This window comes from Tachysurus vachellii, chromosome 2 (genome assembly GCF_030014155.1).
Source record: "Tachysurus vachellii isolate PV-2020 chromosome 2, HZAU_Pvac_v1, whole genome shotgun sequence".
NCBI classification, from domain to species: Eukaryota; Metazoa; Chordata; class Actinopteri; order Siluriformes; family Bagridae; genus Tachysurus; species Tachysurus vachellii.
Genome location: NC_083461.1, coordinates 35,262,501 through 35,281,866, shown reverse-complemented (window position 1 = coordinate 35,281,866; position 19,366 = coordinate 35,262,501). Strand labels below are relative to the sequence as shown.

The window sequence follows — 19,366 nt, the reverse complement described above, 5'->3', positions numbered from 1 at the left end:
GGTGCTCTTCTCACTCATCTGTTTGTGTTTATGCAAACATTCATTCACAAGTCACTTTAATACATACTCAAGTGTCTATTGTTTTATGTGTGTAAGTTATCGTGATGATGCTCCAGTAGATTTCCCCATACAGATGTCTAAAGGCTAAATCATTATAAAGAGTTGCTAACAAAATTCAGACAAATTACATGTTCAACCATTTAAAATAAAAACAATTCTAAATTTCTAAGTTTTTTTTTTTTTTTTTTTTACACAAGTTTAAGATTAGGAAAGCATTAGGGGGGAAAAAAAAGTCTCATTTAAAAAAGTTTAAAAGGTATGAGAGACAAACTGGTTAAATGAAAACACAAGAAAGTTCTTTATTCTATAAAATAAGTCTCATAATTAAAAAAAGGGGTTCTCCTTGAGATTGTTCAAAACTGGCAGTACGTTATTGCAGGTCTTGATTGTAAATAGTCTAAACTGGTAAACTGGAAAATGTCCAAAATCATTTGTAATTGTTGTATCATAACATGCTACATTAAAAAAACATTACATTTAGGTAAAGGAACAACACTACCAGAAACATGCTAGGTCAAATGTCAAGGCACAAGTTGTTAAACCATGTTATAATGAATATTGAAGTAGTCGACATAAAAGTGGTTAGAGCAAAGCAAGCAATTAAGGGGTCAATCCCAAGTATGTTCCTGCACGACAATGCCCCTGTGCACCAAAGCGGGCTCATAAATCCGTGGTTTGAAGACATTTATCCCTAAATTTAAAATTAGTTTAAATTTATTTAATTAGGTAATAAGGGGGCACGGTGGCTTAGTGGTTAGCACGTTCGCCTCACACCTCCAGGGTTGGGGGTTCGATTCCCGCCTCCGCCTTGTGTGTGTGGAGTTTGCATGTTCTCCCCGTGCCTCGGGGGTTTCCTCGGGGTACTCCGGTTTCCTCCCCCGGTCCAAAGACATGCATGGTAGGTTGATTGGCATCTCTGGAAAATTGTCCGTAGTGTGTGATTGCGTGAGTGAATGAGAGTGTGTGTGTGTGTGCCCTGCGATGGGTTGGCACTCCGTCCAGGGTGTATCCTGCCTTGATGCCCGATGACGCCTGAGATAGGCACAGGCTCCCCGTGACCCGAGGTAGTTCGGATAAGCGGTAGAAAATGAATGAATGAATGAACGAATAATTAGGTAATTGACTATTTTGTGTATTAATGATAGTTTTGATGTCTCAGAGCCATATATTTAATGATTGTAATGCACAATGTGTATAAGATTTATTGTATTTATTGCTAGGAAATGAAAGCTCCCCGAGACAATATTAGAAAGAAACCTTTAGAGGAACCAGACTCAAAAAGGAGCGCATCTGTAATTAAGCGGCTGAGTCAGAAGGGGTAGAATCGGAGATGTATTTAGAAACACAAACATACAATCCAAAAACATGAAGCATAGGCAGGAGGAGAAAGCAGGCAAAGTTCGTAAACCAGAAGAGCGATCAGTGAGGTAAACAAATCCAAAACAGATCGAGAAAACAGGTGTGGTGTATGGGGTGGGGTGGTGTGTTGGGTGGTGTTGGAGGGGGTGTTGGGTGGTGTGGTGTTGGACGTGGGGTGGTATATTTCTTATGCTAGGAGTATATTTGAGATAAAAGAAGGCTTTTCTATTAATATCTACATGAGCTTCAGCTGAAAGACTACAGTAATGTGATGAAACAAAAGCCATCCAGAGTTACTATGTTAGAAAGCTTACTTCTTTTTGCATGTGGCCCTAGTACAATTTTTTGTTCTGTCAGAATTAAGTGGGAAAAAAATTCATAAGCATCCAGCATCCTTTTACACATTTCTCAGCTTATTTTGCTGTTGAATCTCATCTCTCGTTTGCTGAAACATATAACTGTGTCAACATCATAATAATGGAAGGTAAAATATGTTTATAAATAATTTTAGCCAGAGTTAGAAAATGACATAAAATAAACAAATTGGGCCCTAAACACTACCTTGTGGCACACCAAACTTTACCTTGGTGTGCAGAGTGAAGTCACCACTTCCATCAAGCTGATAACAAAGTAATTACTTAATTAAATTAAATGTACTAATTAAATGTTAAATATTTAAAACGAATTAAAAATAAAATAATTTAAATACTAAAAATATTTAGGTACTGTTTTTTAAAGAGGTTTGATTGCTTCTGCCATTATCTGTTGTGTTGGTAAAGTCTCTAGCATGCAAGGTTAGTGAAATTGTGAAATCTCTCAAAGATAGTAAAAATCATCCTGAACACTTATCTGAAATAGTAATAATGTTATCTACAGGGTTAGCTTCAAATTTATAGTTAACTTTGATACAGTATTAAATAAAATGAGTATTGTAATTAGGGGTGAGAGATATGATGATCTAGCAACATTTTGATTTTCTGTAGTTCAGGAGGCTCACCTTCCACACTGCTTAACATACTGCCCGTTTAGTTTGACACAATTTATGTTGTAAATTTTTAGGTGTTCTTTTTTTATTTTTATTTTTTATTATACCTTTATTTAACCAGGGATAAAATCACATTGAGATAAATATCTCATTTACAAGTGAGCCCTGGCCAAGGTAGCAGCACACAATAGACAACATAAAACAAATTAAGTACATAGAACAATAATCACAACACACACATTTCCAACAACAATAAAACAAGATTAAAACAAAATTAAGAACAAGTGCAGACAGTTTGGAATGTTCGGTTGAGATACAGCTTAAACTCATTCATTGAGATAAGTACGCTCAATTTCAATGATCTTTGAATCTCATTCCAAGCAGTTGATGCACTATAAGTAAAAGCATTTTTTCCAAACTCTGTCTTCATTAAGGGAACATTTAAAAGAATATACTGTATCTACTTGAACGCAGATTATGCCCTTGTCTACTGACAGTTAGTAGACTATTTATGTAAAGAGGAAGCTGACCAACTATGGCCTTGTACACTAATATAAGCCAATGCTTGTATCTTCTTAAGTGAAGCGAAGGCCAACCTACCATTTCATACAGTGCACAGTGATGAGTATAATGATTGGTACGAGTTATAAATCTTAAAGCGGAATGATAAATAGAATCCAATGATTGTAAAAGAGCCTTAGTGGCGTTTCTGTAAAAAAACATCTCCATAATCTAAGACAGGTAAGAAGGTAGCTTCCATCAACTTTCTCTTTGCTGACTGTGAAAAACAAGCACTATTACGAAAGTAAAACCCGAGTTGTAACCTTAGCTTAGGCAACAAATGTTTAACATGTAACTTAAATGATAAGTCCTCTTCCAACACAAAACCTAGATATTTATAAGAGGAAACTAGCTCTATAGAATTACCCTGTAGAGTGTAAAGCGACGGAAGAGAAGATACACACTTATATTTCCTCGAGAAGATCGTATATTTTGTTTTCTTATCATTCAGAACTAATTTTAAAGAGATAAGGTTATGCTGTACTATTGCAAATGCTTCCTGCAACTTTAAGATGCAGCTATTAATGGAGGGTGCAAAGCAATAAATGATGGTGTCGTCAGCATATAAATGAATGCTTGCATCTAATAAATTATCACCAAGATCGTTTATATATAATGTAAATAGCAGGGGACCCAAAATGGACCCCTGTGGCACACCAGATTCAATACTAAGCTTATCAGAGAGAAACCCCTTAATTTGCACCCTTTCACACCTGTTCTTTAAATAGTTCCTAATCCAACCTAATACGGTTTCAGAAAGACCGATACTATGTAGATAGAAGAATACCATAATTGACAGTGTCAAAAGCTTTAGCCAAATCAATAAACACTTCAGCACATGATCTTCCACTATCTAGGACACAAGTTATGTCATTTAGAACTTTCATAGTGGCAGTTACCGTACCATGATTCTTTCTGAAACCAGACTGATACCTGAACAAAATACTATTGCTAGATAAAAATTCCTTTAGCTGTTCACTGACAATAGATTCTAAAATTTTGACTATCACTGATAAATTGGAAATCGGTCTATAATTATTTAAGATGGTTGGATCTCCACCTTTCGGCAGGGGAACAACCAAAGCAGATGTCCAGACATCAGGAATAACATTCTGACCCAATGATAAATTAAAAATATAAGATAGTTGGCCAGCAATAATCTCAGCAGCTAATTTTAAAAAATATGGCTCAATTTCATCAGATCCTGCAGACTTCTTAATATCCAGGTTTTTTAAAGCCTTTAAAACTTCACTTCTTGAAATAGTAGAAAATTTAAAAGTAGAGCTGTCTTGTCTCAGAGGAGGAGATGGATTTGGTATAACACTCAGAGGAATTTCATTAAAAATTCAACCTGAAGAAATAAAATGCTTATTAAAAACATTTACCATATCCGTCCTACTAGTAAGAAGGCTATCTTTTATTAAAATTTGATCAGGAAAATCATTATATAACGTTGAGGGAGAAAGTGATTTGATGGTCTTCCAAAATTGAATAGGGTTATTGAGATTTTGTGTGGTTTCATTTAGATAATATTCAGATTTTGATCTACGTATAAGAGCTGTACATTTGTTTCTCAATGTTCTAAATGCTACCCAAATCTCTTTCTGTATCCGATTTCCTCGCTATGGCCCAAGCCAAATTTCTTTTATGAAGGAGTTCAGATAATTCATGTGAGAACCTTGGGTTATCAATGTCCTAACAGGTGCATGCATGTTTACAATCTTCAAAAATAAAGTGTGAAAATACTGCCATGCAGTGGACACATCAGGTATTAAAAACAATTTATCCCAATCAGATGCAAACAACTCATGCAAAAACCCTTGTTTATCAAACAGTTTAAAGCTCCTTCTTTTTTCAAGGTACATGTATGATTTTTATGCCAAGATACTAGTTTATTCCTCTCTAATTAAATTATTTTTCTGATAAATGGAGCTGCATTATCTACAGTGTCGCAAAATGTTGACTCTATACTCTATTATAGTATAATATACTGTACTCTGGAAGACTGCTCCCTGGCCCTGGCTCTGGATTGTCATATATTAACTAGGTCTGTACTGAGACTATTGCCCCTTTTCCACCGAGGCAGTTTGAGTGCTGGTTCGGAGCCTAATTTAGAACCAGTTCTTTCTTATTCGACAGCCAAAGCACCGGGTCTGAACCAGGAAAAGTGGTTCTTAAGTAGCACCAAAACGTTGCTGGTCTAGACTTAAGAACCGCTTGTGTCAGGGGCTGTGGGCGGGGCTACTGTTAGCGCATTTGATAATGTACCTTAAGTATACTAATGTTTAATACACTTTTACTTTACCCCAATATGATACATTATCAGCACACATGATAGTAAGTAGCTACATGCTAAGGCTAACATTTTTCTGTGTTAATGATAAAATAACGTTATGTACTTTCTCGATTACAACCTCCGTTTATACAGATTACATGGAGCTGCAAGTACACGTTGGATTCGCCGCGTTTGGATGCTAATTTAGGTTCACAAAGCCATGAGCATTAACAGTAAAGCAACATCCGCCATTGTTGATGTTGTGTTTGTGTTTGCCGCTGCTGCGTTAACGTTGCTGGGACACGTGACACGTATACAGTGACATCAGACTCGTCTCTGTGACGGCTCTCTAGCCGGTGGAAAGGCAAACCGGTTCTTAGAAGGTTCGCCAGTGGAACCAACTTTGAACCAGAACCAGTGCTAGCTCTGAACCAGCACCCGGTTCTTTTTGGTGGAAAAGGGGTATAAGTGATATAAGAGCAGCACCTTCTCAAGTGGGATGCACCACTCTCTCAAAACTGCCCAAATTATCTATAAAGCATACACTGTTTTCAGAACACCACCTGGACATCCTTCAGTTCAGTATCAATAACCTGCTGTAACCTATATGGACATCGCCCTTGCTAATTTACATACTCCTGCAATGTTATGCTTACCTTAAGTGGTCTGCACATAATGTGTTGCTATATGAACTTATTGGAAGAAAATCTTAGCATTTGCACTGGGACAATCATTTAAAAACTGAATGTTGTGTTTATTGTGTTCATTCATTCATTCATCTTCTACCGCTTATCCGAACTACCTTGGGTCACGGGGAGCCTGTGCCTATCTCAGGCATCATTGGGCATCAAGGCAGGATACACCCTGGATGGAGTGCCAACCCATCGCAGGACACACACACACTCATTCACTCACGCAATCACACACTAGGGACAATTTTCCAGAGATGCCAATCAACCTACCATGCATGTCTTTGGACCGGGGAGGAAACCGGAGTACCCGGAGGAAATAAAAATTGTGTTTTTTACCGTGCCCCCTGTTTATTGTGTTATCTTTGACTAATATATAAATTAGTTTGATGATCTGAAACATTAAAGTGTGACAAACATGCAAAAAAATAAGGAATCAGGAAGGGGGCCAACACTTTTTCACACCACTGTAGATGGAACATGGTCATTATAAAACTTGATTATTTTGTATACCTGATATAGAAAACCTTTTTCTACAAATTTTGCTATTTTTCTTCAAATTCATTTTGATAACTTACCAACTGTGGACAGGTTTTATGATGTTTTTTTAAATGTTTTTTTTGTTTTTGTTGTTGTTGTTTATGTTTATAGGTAATATATTCTCTCAACACCAGGAATGAGGAACAGGAAGCAACTTTGCAAATGCTGCTGCATGTTACCACAGACACAGCCGACAACTTTCAGCCAACCACAAGTCAGTATGAGGAGGGAGAGGATTCCGCATCTGTCCTTAGGGCTCGTCTCTTAGAGCTACAGGCCACAGTAGAAGAGGTTGAAAATACATACATACATACTGTAGATGCATATCTGCAAACTGACGTATTCAAAATATGTGATATGCCACAGGGCAAGTAATAAATGTATGCGTGGATTTACATTGGTATTTATTTCTCAGGTAGAGGCACGGGAGCAGAGGGCTGAGGCAGATCATGCTGAGCATATGGCTGTGCTAACACGAGAGGTTGCAGATCTGCGCCGAAACTTCCACAGTCTAGAAAAGGATCGAGACAACCAGTGCCGACTAATTCAGCAAATTCAGGAGGAAAAAAAAAGCCTAGAAGAAGAATGCCAGCACTTACGGCAAGTAGAGGACGACAGCAGAAAGAGGGAGGAGGATGCTAAGAGAAAAGAAGAAGAGGACAAGAAGAAAGAGATGGAACAGAGGAGAGATTTAGAAGAAAGGAAGAACGTGGAAGAAGAATTGGAGAAACATTTGCTCACGTTAAAAAGTGCATTCAAATCACTAGAGAAAGAAAAAGACAGGTTAGAAGAACAGTGGGGGACAGAGAAAGAGGAGTGGAAGAACAGAATGGAGATTCTAGAGAAGGAAAGAAGGGAAGAGCAGGAAGCAGCACAAAAAGCTTTACAGCAAAGCCTCGATGAACACATAAGCCAGTGGCAGCAGAGAGAGCAAGAGAACTGCAAATTCCAGAATTCCTTGTTGCAACAGAGACTGAAGAAAGCAGAAGCCGAGCAACAAATCCAAGAAGAGAGACTGATCGAGTGCAATAGACACAGCAGTAAATTGCAAGCAAGAATAGAGGTAGACACACACACACACACACACACACACACACACAAGTGTTAATTTCGTCACCTATTTTTAATTTAGTCTTAGTCTTGTGCCAAAGGTCCTTGTTAGTTTTAGTCATATTTAGTCATTCACATATCTTTTTTTGTTAGTTAAGTTTTAGTCGACTAAAAGTCTTTTAATTTTAGTCTAGTTTTAGTCAAAAAATTGTAGTCTTTTTTTAAAATAACACATTATTACTGAGATTATTACTGAAACATTTCAGTAAAAAAAGTGTTTCACATCTCAAACATTGGTTAAATGTCATAATTACCTGACCAAATACACTTCTTGTGTGATTTTTGTTGAATGCAAATGTTAAACGTGTCTGGTTTTAAATGTCTGATTTAGGAGACACATTCACAAATGATTAACCTGTTCTGAAGAGTATTTTATTTTAACCAACACAATTCAGAAGCTGCGGCCTGACAGACTCCGACTGACAACTTAAGTTACAAAGGTTTTTAAAACTGTTTTGGTTGCCTTGTGTCTCATGTTTCTGTTCAAATCAGAAATAAAATAAATACACTCAGAAAAACTGAAAAGAACAGGCCTACTTTACTGTGGGCTTAAAATACAACCTATTTACAGTCCGCGAATCACAAAAGTATCAGTGAGAAGTTGAGAACACACGTTTAAACAGTGCATACACTCGATCTTGACTGCACATCACATTTTTTACTTTATTGATACTGCTTTTAATCGTAATGCAAAGACCGGTCATCGGGACATAAGCTGTCATGTACAATAAAAGAGCCTGCGCATCGACAGGAAATATAATTTAACACAAAAAGCCTGCCTAGATGGTGGACATTTTTTTTTGAGCGGCGTGTGAACGAATTCTTTCTACGCACACACTAAACAGCGCGAAGCCGCGAACTCGTTCTGAATATTTTAAAGGCGTAACAGCTGATGAAAAAGCAGAGACAATTGTAGACGAAAATGAAGAGAGATTTTATCTTCGTTTTTATTTTATACAAAACATTTTCGTCTCGTCTTTTTTCGTCAACAATAATGCATGTCAATTTAGTCTTAGTCAGCGTTTTTGGGCAGTGGTGCGGTCTTGTCATCGTCTCGTCTTAGTCATGGAAAAAAAAAAGGTTGTTGACGAACATATTTCGTCTCGTCTGACGAAATTAACACACACACACACACAGAGCTTCAAGCATTAATGGAGTACTTAGTTATTTTTCTTTAGTATTTACTCCCTTATCTCAAGCTTAATATGAATGGCATCGCAGACTCTCATGATTGGATGCGAGTGCAGATGTTGTTTAATAACAAACAGGTGACAGGGAGTGAGAAAACTGAACAGTTATAAACGTACCAAACAGATATTCAGACAGTCACTAAAACCAAAAAATAGAACAAAATTGAAGACAAAATCTTTCAGCAAATACCTAAACAGCAGACAAAAACACGAATCCAGTCCAGGGTTAATAAAGGGCAAATAGGGTGGCTGTAACCTTTAACAAGTTTTGTTAAACCATTTTAAGGTGAAAGTCTACACTTCATTTACATACCGATTGCCTAATTTCAGATTTATTGTAGTGGTCTACAGAGGAAACATTCTAAACATTGTGTCACTGCCAAAATAGGTATACATATACATTTCATCTGACTATACACATCATTAACTAAAATACATCAAATGTACAGTACTATTTTCTCATATTGCTTTAGGATCTAGAAGAGCAGCTGGAAAATTGTCATCATCGAGTTGCAGAGGCAGAAATAATAAGCAGGAAAGCAGAGGAGGAGCTGGCCGTAGCTAAAGAACGATTATTACTACAAGAAAATGAACTACAAAACAAATCAGGTAAGCAATAAAAAACGTTTGTCCAACTGACCACAGGTACATAAAAAAATGTGTGCAGCGTGTGGCAGTGGAAATGCATGTTTTCCAGATAGCCAATACACAGCACGAAGGAGGGCAGGTAAGCTCCGTTCCATTTTACAAGGCAGCATAGATGATGCAAAAAAAATGATTTCAAAAGTGGTGAATCTGTAATTGCAGTTTAGTTCCTTTTCCATAGACAATTCAATGATATACACTCACCGGCCACTTTATTAGGTACATCTTACTAGTACCGGTGTGGTCTTCTGCTGCTGTAGCCCATCCGCCTCAAGGTTCGACGTGTTGTTTGTTCAGAGATGCTCTTCTGCATAGCTCGGTTGTAACGAGTGGTTATTTGAGTTACTGTTGCCTTTCTATCAGCTCGAACCAGTCTGGCCATTCTCCTCTGACCTCTGGCATCAACAAGGCATTTGCGCCCACAGAACTGCCCTCACTGGATATTTTCTCTTTTTCGGACCATTCTCTGTAAACCCTAGAGATGGTTGTGTGTGAAAATCCCAGTAGATCAGCAGTTTCTGAAATACTCAGACCAGCCCGTCTGGCACCAACAACCATGCTACGTTCAAAGTCACTTAAATCACCTTTCTTCCCCATTCTGACGCTCGGTTTGAACTGCAGCAGATCGTCTTGACCATGTCTACATGCCTAAATGCATTGAGTTGCTGCCTTGTGATTGGCTGATTAGAAATTTGTGTTAACGAGCAGTTGGACAGGTGTACCTAATAAAGTGGCCGGTAAGTGTATATTCACTATATTCTCTATTGTCACTTTATACACTACGAAGCACTATTTTTTAAACGTAATTGATTCTCAGTATTCTTTACATGTAACATCTCAGTCCATGGATCATTTTGAGTCACTTCCTAGGTCACCAGGTCACTGTTTATTTTTTTTAATAACATTTACAGTACATTAACAGTACATTTACTTGGTGATCAGACAGCAATTTAATTAGAAATCAGCCACATTCCATGTTACCCCGAGCATTTCCCACCACTATTGAGCAGCCCGGAAATGCTTTCTACAAGGCTCATGTACCTATGCAAATTGGACTAACCACGTTTTTCGCCAAAGAACACCAGCTAGACTACAAAACCGTCCCCACAGTTTCTCACTAACAGTCAACATATTCACCTCAAACCAGACATGTGGTTTTACAGCCCCAGTGGATTCAAATTAATCTGATATACTAGCAACTGGTCCATGATCTCCACCTCCCAAGTGATTCCCTGCTCTGTCTCATCCACATCATAGCAGTTTACAATAAACCCATTGGCAAGGGCAGAATCACTCACCAAACAACACTCATTAAGCTCCAAGTGGGATTGCTCCATAGGGAGGAACCCAGTCTGTTTGTCATTTCCTTACTATGGCAACCCATCATCCTGGGACACCCTTGGCTAACAATACATTACCCACACATCTCATGGAGACAAGGTGAGCTCATCCGCTGCTCACTACACATGAACCCAACTATTTATAGGCCACAGAATCGACTATTTATTAGTCGAAGGTGTGACAATTATCTGCCATTAAAATGGGATCAGTGTCCAACAAAATTTGAGAACCCCTATCTTATGGTATGTCTTTGCGTTTCACTCTCAAAGTGGTTCGGTAATACTGACACAATTCCTAATTACTCTTTAGAGGAACTGATGAACCAAAGCTCCTCTCAAGTGCGGGTGTCTGCTGAAGTGGAGGAACTAAGATCTCAGCTGAGTCGACTCAATATCAGGAACAAAGAACTGGAACTTCAAAACAGTGGCCGCTCTAATGACCATGCTCGCATGCTCAAACAGGTAATACATGTAGTCTTTGGAAGTTTACTAATTAAATGTATATTCTTCCTTTGTATATTATGTACAAGACTCAAGCACATATCCATATGTTTAAATAACTATACTGTAATGCACACATTGAACAGATTTTTATTGTAAACTTGTCTCGTAACGAACATATCGTATATCATATATATATATATCGTCGCTGTCAGGCGGAATCCTCGTATCTCCAAAACCGTTACTTTTCAGGAAATTAAAAAAAACGCCGTACCTTATCTGCAGTGCACAGGGTTTAGTCCGCGTTGCAGTGGATTGTCTTGCGCTAAATTCCTGTCCTCAGACGAGCACCAGAACTAGCGGGGGTCAAGATTTTTTTTCTTTGAGCCCAGTGTTTTGAAGACATTTACCTCAGAAGACGTGTTGATTCGTTGCGACTCTTCTTCCCGGAAGAGGTGGACAGTTGAAGTGTCCAATGGAGTTATGAGATTTGCGCTCAAGCTATTTTCAAGACTTTAGATTGGTTAATAACTTGTAAAAATAACAGACCCACGTGGGGACTGACCAATAGCATCGATACGTGAAAAAATATGAAATTGACCAAATTTGGACATACGAGGTTTCCGCCCGACAGCGACGATATATATATATATAGTAGTATACACAATGTTCTGTATATGCTATTTAACTTTGGAGTGTGTGTTTTAGCATGCAGACGCTTTGTCTTCCATGCGCCTGGAGCTGCAGCGTGCGCATGCTGAGGAGATTCAACGCCTCCATCAAGAGGTGGAGAAAGAACGATCAAATTACATACAGGAGTTGGAGGAGGAAAAGAAACGAGTACAAAAAAATATGGAGGAAGAAAAGGTCCGTCTTAAAGAGAAACTAAGGAAAGCACTGGAAGAATTGATCTGTAAACATGCCAGCGAGTTGCGCCAAACACAAGCCTTACTGGAAAACGAGCGAAAGCAGGTACAACAACTTCATTTGTGTAGTCAAGAGTTGTGTAGTCATAGTTCATATTTCAAGTCTCTTGTAATGGCTGAAAACATCAATTGCACTAGTAATTTCTGTCATCATAAGCTGCCAGACCATCTTTAGCATAGATTCCCATCTTATTCTCTGGAACTGTACAGGATGGATGAAACATTGCACTTCCCCTCAGGTTCTATCCTAATTAGGGTGGTAGAAAATGCTGTATAAAAAGTTGGTCAAAATACAGTAGGTGTTTAATTGGGCTAGATATCTTGTGGTGCTTCAAACTTATATAAGGGCCTTCTCCAAACTGTTGCCGTGCCTGAGCTCACTAATGCTCTTGTTGTTGAATCCCCACAGTTATTTTCCAAACTGTAGAGGAAAGCCAAAGGTCAGGTGTCCACAAAACTGATGCAGCACATGTAGTGTGAGTGTGTGTGTAAGGATAACTCTTTCAGCATCTGAGGCTAGATTTAGAAAGCTTTGCTACCGGATGATAATCACCAGCATACTCTTGGGCCAAGACTCCTGCAGCCATGTGCCTGTCTTCGGTGACATAGAGATGAAACAGCATTGTAGACAGGTAAACCCTGAGCTGGAGCAAAGAATAATGAAAAAGATGAGAGAATGAAAAGTGTTCTAAATTTTTTTATTCCATTTAACGTCATCAGGCATGATCTTTTATGGTGTGAACAGTCAGGTAGGTATTGGTGGCAGTAAGCAGTAAAAGGTTTCAGAAAACTGAGCTTGTTTTTGGGCGGATTGTCCTCCAATATGACTCTCAGGTGATCAGTTGCTGACAGAATTGGAATTTAGAGAGAAAGGCCTTGAAACCACAATGGGCCAGTTGTGTGAGGAAGAACAGGGAGCTTTTTTCTACAGCAGTCTGCATTTATTCTGGCAGGACGAAAATGAGGAATGCACCATGGAGGAGACTACAGCTGTTGAATTAATGAGAAAAGTGTGCTCACTGACAGGGACACAGTTTTGACACTGAACATCAAGTCAAGTCAAGTCAAGAAGCTTTTATTGTCATTTCAACCATTTATAGCTGTTGCAGTACACAGTGAAATGAGACAACGTTCCTCCAGGATCATAGTGCTACATAAAACAAAGACAGGGCTAAAGACTTGTAAGTAGTCTTAGCCACATAAAGTGCAACTGTGCAACCTGACAAGACAGACAAGACAGTGCAGGACAAAAGACAGTGCAGGACAAAAGACAGTGCAGACACAAAGTTACAAGGCAATACAAAAAGTACAAAAAATGCAATACACAAAAGACAATAAACAGTAAACAGTAACAGAAACAGCGCCGACCGACCAGTGTATATGCTGTATGTGAATACTGAATGTTCAAACAATATTTCGTGCAGTAACATTAGAATGAACACAGTTTCTTAGCAGCACCAATGAACATTGTTCATTATCTAGTCTCACAAACCAGACCAATGTGATGAAGAATTAACAATAGATTTTACAAGAAACAAATGCTAGATGCTCTAACAGGACAAATAAAATGTGAACGAGGACAAGCAGGGCACGGTGGTTAGTGGTTAGCACATTCGCCTCACACCTCCAGGGTCGGGGGTTCGATTCCCGCCTCCGTCTTGTGTGTGTGGAGTTTGCATGTTCTCCCCGTGCCTCGGGGGTTTCCTCCGGGTACTCCGGTTTCCTCCCGGTCCAAAGACATGCATGGTAGGTTGATTGGCATCTCTGGAAAATTGTCCGTAGTGTGTGATTGCGTGAGTGAATGAGAGTGTGTGTGTGTGTGCCCTGCAATGGGTTGGCACTCCGTCCAGGGTGTATCCTGCCTTGATGCCCGATGACGCCTGAGATGGGCACAGGCTCCCCGTGACCCGAGGTAGTTCGGGTAAGCGGTAGAAAATGAGTGAGTGAGAGAGAGGACAAGCAAGGCATATTGGGGAACTGTTATAAAATGGATGCCCCATGGAAGCATACATGCTCCCATGTGGATGTATGCATCTAGGGGAATTCTTCACTTGTTTCAATGGAAACCACACTGGCTATGCATAAAAAAAACATATATACACATATATACACGTTTTCCTGCATTTTTGTAGTGTTTCAGTTCTCACTCAGAATTTGTGGCCATGTCCTTCTACAGTCAGAGGAATACAAAAAGACTGCAGAAGAGGAAAGACAAGGCCTGGAGACAGAGAAAGCTGAATCACACAAACAACTACAGCTGTCTGCTGTGAAGGTGAGATTAAGCAAATATGTATAAGAAAAATTAAATGTGATTCATAATACATTATCTACATAAAACTTTTAAAATAATGAAATAGGATATCATAAGATATCAGTAAGCAATCGCAGTACTTTAATGCCACAGTTCTCTCCTGAGTGTTGACATTTGCATGTATTTCGCTTGTATCTGTGAGTTTATTTTGTGTGAGTGGAGAGAGTGGAGGGCTTCCTGGTGTTCACATCTTGCAGGACCTGTCATGGACCTCAAACGTCAACACAGTGTCGAGGAAGGCCTGACAGCATCTATACCATCTCAAACACCTGAAAGACTTCAGACTGCCCTCAGTGGTGCTTAGAAATGTCTAAACCTGCATCATAGACAGCATCGTGATAGGATACATCACAACCTGGTTTGGGAACAGCACCAAGCAGGACAAATGAGCTCTACAGAGAATGGTGTGATCAGCTGAGCACATCAGCCGCACTGAGCTCCCTGACATGCAGTCCATCTACAGCAAGCGGTGCTGGACCAAGTCCAGGAAGATAGCGATGGATCTCAGACATCCAAACAATGGACTTTTCCCTTATGTTGCAGTAAGGGAAGTGCTTCCGCTCCCAGAAGGCCAACACAGAGAAAATGAGCATGTTGCATACAACTTGGACTGTCTGGTTCCAACTGTCAAAGACGGATCTCTGAAGATTTGGGCTTCTATGGAGGAAGAATTGAACACAAATCTTCAGTAGTATCCTGTCAACCTCAGAAAGGCATGTTACCTGCCTTTTTAATGTTAGAAGGGAGCATTCTGTAACAGCCTCACTGTGGCGTACCAACGTACTGTGCCTCAGTCAGCCCCAGATGACACTGACAGGGATTTGCTGGCTGCCCCGCTTTCTAAAGTACTCTCTTTAGGTGGAGTTCACATGCTCATGAACAACCTGAGCCACCCAAACAAGCTGCTCTTGCATGTAATCTTCTCAGACCATGTCCACTAATGCTCTTGTTGTTGAATCCCCACAGTTATTTTCCAAACTATAGAGGAAAGCCAAAGGTCAGGTGTCCACAAAACTGATGCAGCACATGTAGTGTGAGTGTCAAGATGATGTCCATGAGTCTATGAAAGGTGGTCGGTACAGGCCAAAGAGAAGAAACCAGTACTGCCAGTGTCCACTGGAGGTGCAGAAGGCAGTCTTTGTCTAGGCCAGCGGTGTCCAATCTTATCCGGAAAGGGCCGGTGTGGGTGCAGGTTTTCATTCCAACCAAGCAGAAGCCACACCAGTGTCTACTAAAAGCTAAGAACAACCGATTAAACAGGTGAAATCAGGTGTGGCTTCTGCTCGGTGGGAATGAAAACCTGCACCCACACCGGCCCTTTGTGGATAAGATTGGACACCGCTGATCTATGTATTCAGGGTCAGGGACAATGGGGAATATAATTTAATCAGGTAAAGCGTTGAGATGAACTGGGCTCCTCTGGAGTCCACCAGGGAAGGTGTCAAAGATTTAAGATTTGGTTAAGGTTCAGAACATTGCTGTAGACTCCTATCAGTTTGTGTTTCCAGAACAATGAAAGAAGTTACAAGTTAAGAATGAAGGAGTTAACAAAACCACCCCCAACTTCCATCTTTCTGAGTGTGTGTGGTACCTGATGGTACTCTCCCTGCTTCTCACTGAAGCTCAGGCGTCTTTAACTCTGCTCTGATTGGCTGTCAGCCTTGACTGCGCTTCTGACCCACATTGCAGCCATGTGCTCTACTAAAAAAATAATACACCTTTCATGTTATCCGATATGATATGTAACTCCCATATGGACATATGCTTATAATTAGGGTTATATGCTGGTTATTATCAACATGGGGCTGATGTGCTGACATGAGATTTTTTTTTCTTTGGTGTTTTTCTATGCAAGATCTAATTGAAACTGAACCTTCTCCTCAGTCACTGGCAAGAGTCCACAACCTTCAAAAGATGTTGACTCTTGATTATGAGATATTAAAACTAAGACCTGGGAAGCAAATTGAATTTTAATTCCAAATAATATTTGCATATTAATGAACTTCATCTTGAATATATTATTATTAGGACACAGTCTCATTTCTTGTGAATCTGCCTTACCAGTAAGACACCAGTGAGACATAAATAGTTGTACATTATTAGCAGTACACTGCTATATTGAATACACACTTTTCTCCCTTGTTGCATGCTGAATAATGATAAAAGAATGATATTCCAGGGGGCACGGTGGCTTAGTGGTTAGCACAGTCGCCTCACACCTCCAGGGTCGGGGGTTCGGTTCCCGCCTCCACCTTGTGTGTGTGTGGAGTTTGCATGTTCTCCCCGTGCCTCGGGGGTTTCCTCCGGGTACTCCGGTTTCCTCCCCCGGTCCAAAGACATGCATGGTAGGTTCATTGGCATCTCTGGAAAATTGTCCGTAGTGTGTGATTGCGTGAGTGAATGAGTGTGTGTGTGTGCCCTGAGATGGGTTGGCACTCCGTCCAGGGTGTATCCTGCCTTGATGCCCAATGATGCCTGAGATAGGCACAGGCTCCCCGTGACCCGAGGTAGTTCGGATAAGCGGTAGAAAATGAATGAAATGAATGAATGATATTCCATTATGAAAATTGTTTATCTAAATAACAGTCTTTATGCTTTTTAATTTAGCTCTATACTGTAATGATTTATAGTCCCTCTATCTGGTGTCATTTAGAAGAATCTGCTGCCATCTTTAATTATCTTGGTCTACATTCAGATTTCTTTTTTAGGCTGCTTTCTGACAATGTATGTTGTTCACAAACAACTGAGTTGAACTGAATAAATGAACATTGAATCATGAAGGTGGGCACGGTGGCTTAGTGGTTAGCACGTTCGCCTCACACCTCCAGGGTTGGGGGTTCGATTCCCGCCTCCACCTTGTGTGTGTGGAGTTTGCATGTTCTCCCTGTGCCTCGGGGGTTTCCTCCGGGTACTCCGGTTTCCTCCCCCGGTCCAAAGACATGCATGGTAGGTTGATTGGCATCTCTGGAAAATTGTCCTGAGTGTGTGAGTGAATGAGAGTGTGTGTGTGCCCTGCAATGGGTTGGCACTCCGTCCAGGGTGTATCCTGCCTTGATGCCCGATGACGATTGAGATAGGCACAGGCTCCCCGTGACCCGAGGTAGTTCGGATAAGCGGTAGAAAATGAGTGAGTGAGTGAGAGTGAATCATGAAAATTCCATATCCTCACAGTAAGTTCAAAATGACAAAGATGTTATCCAGCTTGGAGAAGAATACAGCTTCATAATTAATTCAGTTCAGCAATTAGTGCCTTTAACAGAGGACATTGTCACTAGGAAAATGTTTGTTCTGCAGATATGTAAACTGGAGGAAGTGATACAAGAATTGGAGGAGGAAAGAGAAAAATCCAGGAGAAGAGAGGAGGAAAGAGAGCTGGAACAAAAAAGAGAAAAAGAACAAGAAAAAGAGAAGGAAACTGTTGGTTTGGAGCCTTTAAGTGACTCTGAGATTGAGAGACTTAATGAAGAACTGAAAAATACACAACATACCATACAGCAAATGCAGGTATGTAAATACACATCACCATTTACAAATGATTAAGCTACCCAGATAGAGAGATAGAGAGATTGAATGCCAGCTGCATTCATGCATGTAGCACTGTAATACTTTTTTTTTTCTAAACCCTGAACCCATCCAATTTGCAATAAACAAAGCTGTCTTCTAGGTTGACTTTGCTTTGGAGAAAGAACGACTGCAAATGGAAATCTCCACTCATAAACAAGAGAGAAATGTACTACAGCAGTCAAACTATAGTATGGAGGAGAGAATAAGGTATGTGCATGGTCATTAGGAGTCTACCTTACATTAGGCAAAACAAGAGGTTACAGTAGCTGATCATGTCCTTTTTCAGTTCCCTTCATTCTTGATATTTCTCCTCAGTTTATTACTAATAAACAACCATTTCAGGAAGTTGCTCCAGTGTATAACCCAGCCAATGAGCTAGAAAAGATAAAGCTCAAAATAAAGATTGGCTTTTATTTTAGAAATAAATCTAGTTTTACATTTAATGCCAAAAAAAAAAACTTGTGGAAGCTACCTTCCTGTCTGTGATTGATTATAGTGACATATTACTGTATACATGCACGCAGCCTCCTCCATCTTACGGAGCCTTGATTCAGTGTACAGTATCATTCGTCTCTACGTTTTATTACAAACGCAAAGTCCCTTACTCACCATTGTATTCTTTATGATCTGGTGGGTTGGACATCACTGACCACTCGCAGAAAACAGCATTGGTATATTTTTATATATAAAGCCATGCTAGGTAAACGTCCAGCTTACCTCTGTAGCCTCGTCTGTCTCAATTCTGCTAGTTATCAGCTACGCTCTTCCAAGTGGTTGCTTGTTAATGTACCCAGGGTTTGGACAGATTTGGGGAAAACTGCATTTTCATACTATGCACCATGGGCATGGAATAATTTACAAAAAGATCTTAAATTAGAAACGTGTATATCAATAAATACATTTAAGACCATCATAAAAAAATGTGGTAAAGGAGACATGTAGTTGTTTTTCTTGAAGAAGTCCTTGTATTGTATGATTGTATGTATGTATGATTTTACTATGTTGTGTTTATGTACGGCTGCTACCTTGGCCAGGTCTCTCTTGTAAAAGAGATTTTTGATCTCAATGAGACTTGGTGGTAAAATAAAGGTAAATAAAAAAAGTAGATATAAAAAAGCATGCAAACTAAAACTGTAGTAATATAGCAACCAACAGAATTAAAGCCAAAACAAATAGAAAAGTTTTAGTATAAATGTTTTGCATAAGTGTGCACACATTTTATAATGGGGCTTGTGCTATTATACCTTGTGTTCAAGAGTCATTTTTACACACCTATACAGGTAATTAATGGAGTGATTGTGATCAATAGATTTCTGTATACAAGATTTCTTCTCTTATTGTCCTTAATTATTGTAGGAATATCTGAATAT

At 39.6% G+C, this 19,366-nt stretch overlaps 1 protein-coding gene across 2 annotated transcripts in view; it reads left to right on the top strand.

Annotated features, from left to right (window-relative positions):
* The window catches only part of fam184b (family with sequence similarity 184 member B), a 36,085-nt gene that overhangs the window by 380 nt on the left and 16,339 nt on the right, over positions 1 to 19,366 (top strand). Inside the window, exons 2-10 of one of the 2 annotated variants that reach the window (XM_060864452.1) lie at positions 6,581 to 6,760; positions 6,885 to 7,532; positions 9,243 to 9,378; positions 10,672 to 10,854; positions 11,065 to 11,216; positions 11,904 to 12,167; positions 14,298 to 14,393; positions 17,727 to 17,936; positions 18,097 to 18,203. In XM_060864452.1, the coding sequence (XP_060720435.1) occupies positions 6,581 to 6,760; positions 6,885 to 7,532; positions 9,243 to 9,378; positions 10,672 to 10,854; positions 11,065 to 11,216; positions 11,904 to 12,167; positions 14,298 to 14,393; positions 17,727 to 17,936; positions 18,097 to 18,203 (1,976 nt within the window). The remainder of the gene's footprint in view (positions 1 to 6,580; positions 6,761 to 6,884; positions 7,533 to 9,242; positions 9,379 to 10,671; positions 10,855 to 11,064; positions 11,217 to 11,903; positions 12,168 to 14,297; positions 14,394 to 17,726; positions 17,937 to 18,096; positions 18,204 to 19,366) is intronic. The other variant, XM_060864453.1, reaches the window with a different exon arrangement.